Raw genomic sequence first — 9,195 nt, 5'->3', positions numbered from 1 at the left:
TTTATTGTTAGTAAATAAACAACGCAATTCATAAAATTATTTACTGTTTTCGGCTCAAGGGCTGCCTTCTTGCATGAGCACCCTTTTGGGTGCCACACACCAATGGTGGGTGCTGCAAAACTGGCTGTGACCAAACACACACATCCCCACAAGATTTATTGTCATCATTCCAGGACACATTCCAGCCAAGCAAAATCAGCAGCAGAGCAAGGCCAGCAATTGGTGTTTCCTGGAGAGGGTGGGTGGCCTGGCCAGAATCCTAAAAGCCAGACAGAGACCCGGAGAGCTGCATTTGGCTTGAGGTTTCCCACCCCTGATTTCATAGTTTATATCCAGATTAGGAAATTAATCAGAATTTATTATTTTTGCACACTCCCCCTCTTTATTCTCCTTTGAATAGTCTTAGATCTATGTAAATTGATGATTATTTTGCAAAAGTGTAATGACTGATAATTTTTCTTCTTCTCAGTTACTAAAATAAATAAGGAATTGCACATGACTGCTCAGTTGCTGAAATACTCCGATTCATAGCACTGCTATGTTGTTTTTCAGTTTATTAGAAGTTCAGATTAGCTTTACACCCCCTAATTCCACTTTTAAAACTCACACATTCCCTCCACAGGAATGTCTTTACCAAGGACGTGACCAAGAAAGCTGTACGTGCAGCCAGAGAAAACACTGTGTTCTCAGACAAAGGCTTCTTTTCATTACTACATTTAAAAACATGTCAGTCAAAATTACCTTTGCTATTAACATGTTTTTCTGGAAGTAGGAAAGGTGTCCTGCGAAAATGTTTCCAGGCATAAGAAGACCATTTCAATATTCTTGTAACAGGGATTTTTTTAAATATATATTTTGTATGAAGACAGAATTCTATAAGAAACAATGTAGTTTTATTGACTCTAGACAATAAATAGATAACCAGTTCTTAAATTTTATTAACACTTGACATTCTTGCAAGAGTAATATTTTTGCAAACTGTAAAATTGTTTGAAGGTTGTTTGACTCTGCAGTGAAAAAAATTCCGAGATGTGAAATGAAATTGACAAAAAGTATTAAGGAGGTTCAAGGGACGCGGGTGGCGCTGTGGGTTAAACCACAGAGCCTAGGGCTTGCTGATCAGAAGGTTGGCGGTTCGAATCCCCGCGACGGGGTGAGCTCCCGTTGCTCGGTCCCTGCTCCTGCCTACCTAGCAGTTTGAAAGCATGTCAAAGTGCAAGTAGATAAATAGGTACCACTCCAGCGGGAAGGTAAACGGCGTTTCCGTGCGTTGCTCTGGTTCGCCAGAAGCGGCTTAGTCATGCTGGCCACATGACCCGGAAGCTGTATGCCAGCTCCCTCAGCTAGTAAAGCGAGATGAGTGCCGCAACCCCAGAGTCGGCCATGACTGGACCTAATGGTCAAGGGTCCCTTTACTATTAAGGAGGTTCACACTGCAGTCCTCTGCATAGTTACCCTGAGACAATCTCCATAAAGTGCAATGCATACTCCAAAGTGCAGGGCAGCCATCACTGTGCCCTCTAGAAGTTGGTGAACTGCAGCTCCCATTGTCCCTGACCTTTGGTTGAGGTGGCTGGGGCTGATGGGACTTGTAGTACAACATCTGGGGGACACCAGGTTCTCTACCAATGGTTGACTTGTGGCATAACAGAACAATCCTATGGAGATGTCAATGTTGGGGAGAATCCATGGCAGAATGACCACCACTTCCTGTGTCCGGCTGGCAAGATGCAGCCATCGCAAGAGATGGAATGCTGATGATTTCCTCAATGTTTTTCCTTTTCTTCCTCCCTTCCCATTGACCACATTGACCTCATCAGGATCTGGCATAGTTTAGGGACCTATTTAGGGGCATTTCAGAAGGTAGGATCCTACAGATCCAAGGCCTGTCCCAATACACCACCACCATCTCATTTTGTCCCCCCCCACCAGTGGGACATCCACACCTGCAGAGCTTTCTGTGGGCATTCTGGAGTGGTATGTGCTGGCAAGCCAACATCTCCACCTCTGGAACGGTGGTTTCCTATGGCCCCTCAGCCAGCCAAATGCTGGTGGTAGGACTGCAGCCTTAACATCTTTTAATATTGTAAAATAGGTGCCAGAGGAGTGCTTCCCTTATCTGGCTCCACCAGAAGTGATAACAATGTAGAGTTAATTAACCTCTGGTGAAGTAAATGGCACCAGAGTATTGTTATTGGTCATGTAAAAACGATTGCAGTGAGATCTGTTTTCGTACCTATGCAGTTCTATATTATGAAGCTTTTCTTATATAACAGTTGGTGGTCACATTGCTAACAGCAGCTCATGCAGTTGGTTCAGAAGAAAAACCCTGCTGTTTTACAGTAACCAGGCATTAATTTCTAACTATTTATTGACATTTTTAATTTAATTTGCTGCAGATTTCATTAAATCTTGCCCCGCTGGCTGAAATTGAAGAACTGTTGTTGTTTTCTTGGTCATGTGGAATATCATCCCTCGTTTGCCACCTGAATCTAAAGACACGTAACTTTCCAGGAATGTTCAATATCGAAAGAAAACCACAGCTAGATTTCCAACAGATCCCAAGTAGTGATTTGTCACCAGAATAAGTCAGTATTTTTTAAAATAAATAACAATAATAACTAGTTTAGTCAAAGTGATGTCCTCCAGATGTTTTTAGACTACAGCTCCTATCATCCTTGACAGAACATGCTGTCGGGGGTTGGAGGCCAGTAACGTTTGGACAGCAGCATATTGGCTTCCTCAAACGAGGTCATGTTTGGTATGGAGAAATACGAGGGATGCTTTAAAGCAAGGGAAATACAAAGCTAGTTCCAGATCAGATCTCTTAATCCCTATAACCACAATTATATCAATGAAAATTTAAGTGTAAGACAGATGGCAAATATTAGCAGATTTAGTTGGAGAAAGTCCTATTGAGATATATACTTAAGATCACACTTAGGTAATTTTGCGTTAATAGAGCAAGACCACAGAAGGGGCTGTAGTCGAGGAGAAAGGTCATAGGGGGGAAGCATCTGCTTTGTATACAGAAAGTCCCGGTTTCAGTCCCCAGCATCACCAGGTAGGACTGGGAAAGTACACTGTCTGAATCTGTAGGATGTGAAACACAAGAGCAGTCAAGTACAACATTCCTAGAGTGAACATGTTTACACATGGGGAGGAATGTTTGTCCAGCCAGCAGGTAAACTTCCTGTTTCCTTCTGGGCTAGGACAGACTTCCTCTGCATGTGACTAGAGGTGGGTGTGGTCTCACCTGTGCAGGTAATGACAAAAGCACAGGGCAGGGCAGCCATCTCTCTCTCTTTCACCACATGCATCGAAGACACAACATCTACTAAGCCAAAGATGCCCTCTTGGCTTCCAGCCAAGAGAGGACAAAGGGACTGTCTTCTTATGAGATAGATTGCAAGTGTATGTTACTTCATTAAGCTAAGTCTGCCTTCTGGGATCCGACTGTGAACAGAATGTGAGTAAACTCTTTTTATACTTTTGTAAAAGACTGTGTCGTCACTTATATTTTATGAGGGAATAAGGGGAAAATACCAGAACAGTTATTATAGAGGCTTTAGCGAGCCTGAGCAAACACATCCGTTGCAAAGTTTAAAGTAAGGGGAATGTTACTCTGCTGAAATTGTGGAACTTGTTAACACAAGTTGGATAAGGATATAATCAGACAATATATCCTCTCCTGCATCCCTGAACATTCCCACAGAATCCCTGTAAGTGTAGACAATATTGTCAGTGTAGACAATATTGAGCAGATACACCAACGGCCTGACTTGATATATAAGGTAGTTTTCTATGTTCAGTGTGAGAAAGATCTTTGATTGAAATGTCTCTACCTGATCTTAAAGACAGTCGGGAGGTGTAAGCAAACATGGCATTTGGAACAGTTTTACATAAATATTTGAAATAGCATTTAAAAAGTTTAAACATGCCCTTCATCATGACCAGGCACTTATATCAGGACTTAGGAGCTCATCAGAGATACGGAGCAGATACTTACCCAGTAGCCCCAATGAAACTGCAGCATTTACACAGCTGCCAATCTACTTAAGCTGGGAAACAAGATTTGTCTTGTCTGCAACAACCACCAGACAACTCCACTGTCCTTTTGTCTTCCTACCAGTCCATCAGTGAAGTAAATCCCTATGCTTGTCTCTTTACATAAAGTGCCCAGTTTAAAATTCTGGAGTCGTCCAGGAGCAGTTAAATGTAGACGGGTTCAGAAGTTTGCAGCATCCATTCAAGGATCTCAAGGTGTTGTTTGCTTTTAAAAAAGTCTCTGTGGAACTGTTCGCACTGGTGGAGAAGGGAAAATAAGTTTTAATACTGTTGTAATAGTAATTTAAGTGCTTGTGTATAAATTCTATGGGTTCCCTAACCTGAGCCACACCACCATATTCCCTGTGTTTGAAGACTGTCAGTTTTAAAACTATTCTAAAAGAGTCACTGCATCCATGAGCTATTATTGTTGATTTCTCCCATCAGTTACTCTGAGGCTATTGGGCACCTCTCAAATATCTGTTGGACTTCAGGGTACCTATTCATCACTAGATGCACTTAATGCAGGAGGCCGTTGTGATTTACTGTTGTACTTGTTGCTGAGAGTATGTTTTGTGTTTTGTTCTACTTTTCTTTTAGGTGTTGTATTCTAAAATGGTTATGTGCTCTGCTCTGGGATGAGCAATGAGAGGGGGTAACAAAACATCTGAAGCCAAAGACCTAGCAGGTTCCTTAAAATAAATAAATCAGTGTCTGGGTTGGCTTAGGCTGTGTACCAATGCACAGAGACTGAGTGGTGAGCCTGATGTGGATCTGCTACTCTCTGCTTTTGGCCAGATGTACATACTTCCTTAGGGACGCGGGTGGCGCTGTAGTCTAAACCACTGAGCCTAGGGCTTGCCAATTGGAAGGTTGGCAGTTCGAATCCCAGCGATGGAGTGAGCTTCCATTGCTCGGTCCCAGCTCCTGCCAACCTAGCAGTTCGAAAGCACACCAGTGCAAGTAGATAAATAGGTACCACTGTGGCAGGAAGGTAAATGGCGTTTCTGTGTGCTGCTCTGGTTTTGCCAGAAGTGGCTTAGTCATGCTGGCCACATGACCCAGAAAAACTGTCTGTGGACAAATGTCGGCTCCCTTGGCCAGTAAAGCGAAATGACCATCACAACCCCAGAGTCGTTCGTGACTGGACTTAACTGTCAGGGGTCCTTTACCTTTACCTTTTACACACTTCCTTACAGAATCAAGCTTAGGGCCAACAAGTTCTTTCTGTTTCCAGAAGAAGTTGGCTGTGCACAGTGCTGATTGGCTGGTCCCTGTGACAGCCCCAAAAGCTTAAACCATGGTTTCTTGCTGTGCTCATGGGGGGGGGGGAGCCTTAAATAATGCATTTGGATGTCATGCTATGTGAGCCCTGTTGTGAAGGGAGATGTGAAGTGGGCATTCTTGGGTTGCAACATCGCTTACTAAATGATACCTTATGGAAGTGCTATTTATGAATGTGGCCTTTGTTTGTGTGTAGCTGGTGAGAGGTGACGTGCATAGAAACCAACCTCAAATTCTAAGATTAATAGTTATAAAATGATAGCTCGACAATGTTCATGAAGTCTGAAGCATTAACCTTTGAGCTACATTTTCATTATCTTTGTATTATCTTTTTGCAGTATTGCATATAGTATTCCTGTATTCTGTAAGAGAAATAATTGAACTTCAGATGTGTTTCTCTGAAGTGAGATTCTGCCATTCTATAATTACCTGTTAAAGAGGTTTAAGCAGCAGCTAACTATTTCTGTGCTATTGCTGGTCATATTGAAGTTTTCAAATAAAGCAGTGCATGGATCTCCTGCAACAGATAATATTCCTGAAAATAAAGCAGAAACCCTCCTTTATTAAGTAATAACCATATTTCTTGGTTGCAGTTCCAGTACTATTGAAAATGACTTGTACGGCCCCACCTACAGTGTGAACCCAATTTCTTCCACTTTTCCAGTTTACAATGGGAGACAAATTCTGTATCAGTTTTGCCTCTTTCCTCATGTGTTTTAAAAAGGGCCACAAGCACATTTACTCATTTATTTATTTATTTATTATCCTTAAACTTGGTGATATCACAGTCAGAAACATTACAAACTTCCAAGTCTACTCCCATCCCCGCTTTTCAGAGCTTGATTCAGAAATTTAAAGTCTATTTGTACTTAATGCGATGCTTCCAAAAGCACCACTGAACTAGAATATATGGGCTGCCAAATGTTAACAGAACCTTTTGTCTTTGGAAAGGGTGGTTTAATGCATACACTGATTTTAAATCAACAAAGCCAGTTTGATCCCCAAAGAAGCTTTTTATCTGATTTTTAGCCAATGAGACAGACTTCCAACAGGGGGTGCTACCACTGAATTTACAAATGGTCAGGCAGATCTTACATATTTGCCAGGACAGTTGATAGAACATTTGTCCTTTGTTCATCCTGATAGAAAAGGGGCTTATCTGGCCTTGTAGACCTTTGCAGGATGCTTACAGTTGGATCGGCAGGTGGGCTGCCTGCAGGCTTGCCAGAGGCTGTGAGGACAATTTGCTGCCCTTTAATTGGGCACAAAAATAAATCAAATCTCTGGTTAAAACATCCAGTCCAGAGTGTATCAATCTGAAGTTTCTACAGATAAAGTCCACAGTTTTAGCTGTCAAGGAACAAGCAGCCCGGACTGATAAACACCACATTTTCACAGCGTTCAGGTCTCCAAAATGAAAAGCGGTTGATAAAACAAGTTAAGTCCAATTAAAAGCTGTATTAAAACCAAGTTAAAAATCTCATTAATTACAGAGCACTGGTTTCAGCTGCCTCCCACATCACCACTCAGTAAAAAGAAAGCTGACAAGACAAATAAGCTCCTGTTAATTGCTATTGGAATCATAGCTCCACATTCTTCTGTCCTCTGATTTTCAAGATAAGATAACTGATCTAAAACACGTTAAAACCAATTAAAATTGTGTGACCTGTGGAGCTTCAGAGGCAGCTGTCTGCCCTGTCACCATCTTAACCAGAAGTCAAAGTTTCACTGATTTTAGTGGAAATTCCAGCCACCCATGTGTGCAATACAGAAGAGCTTGAGCTGGATTGTAGGTTCATTAGTACAAAACTTTCCTCTTCTTTCCAATTTGAGAATGTATGGTGGAAGTGCAGCGCTGGAAATATTATTTTCCTTTTCCTTTACTCCTTTCAAATAGATGCACTGCCATCAATTTGCATGGCTGCTAATATAGATCTTTAAAATTACTGATAAGAGATAAAGGGAGAAAAATTAACCTTAAAATAAAAATAATAATGAACACAGAATACATCCTTGCAATGAAGTTTAGCACCACACCAAAATTTCCTGGAGCCAGCAGGGCTTGCTGAAGACCACAAACCAAAACACTGCCATCCTGTGGTAGAAAAAAATATGGTACCTGCAATGCAAGCTGTCATGAAGCAGGCCACCGTGCCAGCAATCATGGCTCTCAAGGCCCCGCCGGCAATGTCTCTCTTCCGGGAAGGAGCCATGGATGCTGAGGAAGAGGAAAACGACATCCACTATCAGTTCTTGCATTCTGGAATGTGAAGCAGTTCCAGTCAAAGTTTTCCTGAACGTGCTTTGACGTGCTTTCAAACTGCTAGGTTGGCAGAGCTGGGACCGAGCAACGGGAGCTCACCCTGTCACAGGGATTCGAACCGCAACCTTCTGATCGGCAAGCCCTAGGCTCTGTGGTTTAACCCACAGCGCCACCTGCGTCCAGTGCAGGATAAAGGTAAAGGGTAAAGGGAGCCCTGACCATTAGGTCCAGTCGTGACCAACTCTGGGGTTGCGGCGCTCATCTCGCTTTATTGGCCGAGGGAGCCGGCGTACAGCTTCCGGGTCATGTGGCCAGCATGACTAAGCCACTTCTGGCGAACCAGAGCAGCGCACGGAAACGCCATTTACCTTCCCGCCGGAGCGGTACCTATTTGTCTACTTGCACTTTGACGTGCTTTCGAACTGCTAGGTTGGCAGGAGCAGGGACCAAGCAACGGGAGCTCACCCCATCATGGGGATTCGAACTGCCGACCTTCTGATCGGCAAGTCCTAGGCTCTGTGGTTTAACCCAAAGCGATACGTTTGCCTTTTTGGTATGACAATGGCTTCCTTAGGCATTAGCACCAGGCTGATGCATTCTCATGTATCATCTGGAGCCCATAAATTCTGGCTACTCTTTGTAGATAGCCAGAGTTGGTGATTTTCATGGCCTTGAAATTTTCGCACCTCAGAAGAGAGGCGCAGAGTGTCTCTGACATCACAATGAGCTAGAGAGATGCTTGCAGGACCTCCACAGTACAGCACAATATCAGACGTTATTGGGATGGAGAGGGGGAAGACACACTGGTGGTGAGGCCTGTGTGGTTCAGACACATCAGCAGAGCCAATCCAGTGCTCTTGCTGCCACTGCACAACCTTGCTGCCACCACACCCCTCCCCCTCTCTGCAGTGATTCAGCCAGACAGATGTCAGGTCAGCAGTGCAGTCCTGCCAAGCCATCCACAGCTGCATTTATTGCAGCAGCAAGAGTGTTGGGGTCTGGATTATATTTGTTCAATACTATGCCCCAAACAAGAAGTAAACGTTTTCTTACTGAGTCCTCCAATTACGAGTCCCAAAGAGCCAAAGTTTGCAAATCCACAGAGAGCATAAGTGGCAATGGTTTCTGATCGAATCTAAAATTTGAAGAAAGGAAAACATCTTGCTAGGTTACATCATCTTACCCTTTGAAATGGCAAAATCTACCAAAATATGATTTAACCAGCTTCTCTCCTGTGTGCCTGTGGAAACTGCTGCCTTTCTTTAAATGGTTCTCAGGGCTGTCCTAAGCATATCTGGTGCCGTGGTGCAAAGATCCCTCTGGCGCCCCTCATCCCTGTTTCCCAGACCTTTTTTAAGGAGGACGGCGCTGCCGGCAATGCGCCCAGCTTTGTGAGGCTGGAGGAGGCGGGCAGTGCTGGACGGCAGCTCCTCCAGCATGGAAGAGGCGGAGGCTGGACGCGGCGGCTCCCGGCTCAACTGGCCGCTTCATGCCATGGTGGCCATAGCAGGTGGAGGCTCCAGGCACAGTGCTGCTTCGACGCAGCATGGCGGAGGCGGGTGAGGGTGGCGAGCTGATGCCGGGAGGTGCCGCGTCCAGCC

The 9,195-nt window shown here is 43.9% G+C and overlaps 1 protein-coding gene across 2 annotated transcripts in view; it reads right to left on the bottom strand.

Annotated features, from left to right (window-relative positions):
* Positions 1-809: 809 nt before the first annotated feature.
* The window catches only part of SLC28A3 (solute carrier family 28 member 3), a 50,759-nt gene continuing 42,373 nt past the window's right edge, over positions 810-9,195 (bottom strand). For both annotated transcript variants that reach the window (XM_080972653.1, XM_080972654.1), the window contains 4 exons: positions 8,648-8,729; positions 7,451-7,549; positions 5,761-5,866; positions 810-4,305 (listed from right to left, as the gene is read on the bottom strand). In XM_080972653.1, the coding sequence (XP_080828779.1) occupies positions 4,185-4,305; positions 5,761-5,866; positions 7,451-7,549; positions 8,648-8,729 (408 nt within the window). In that variant the 3' untranslated portion in view covers positions 810-4,184. The remainder of the gene's footprint in view (positions 4,306-5,760; positions 5,867-7,450; positions 7,550-8,647; positions 8,730-9,195) is intronic.

The sequence above is a fragment of the Podarcis pityusensis genome (assembly GCF_964106645.2).
Source record: "Podarcis pityusensis genome assembly, chromosome: 11".
Lineage (NCBI taxonomy): Eukaryota > Metazoa > Chordata > Lepidosauria > Squamata > Lacertidae > Podarcis > Podarcis pityusensis.
This window is presented reverse-complemented; position numbering and strand designations above follow the sequence as displayed.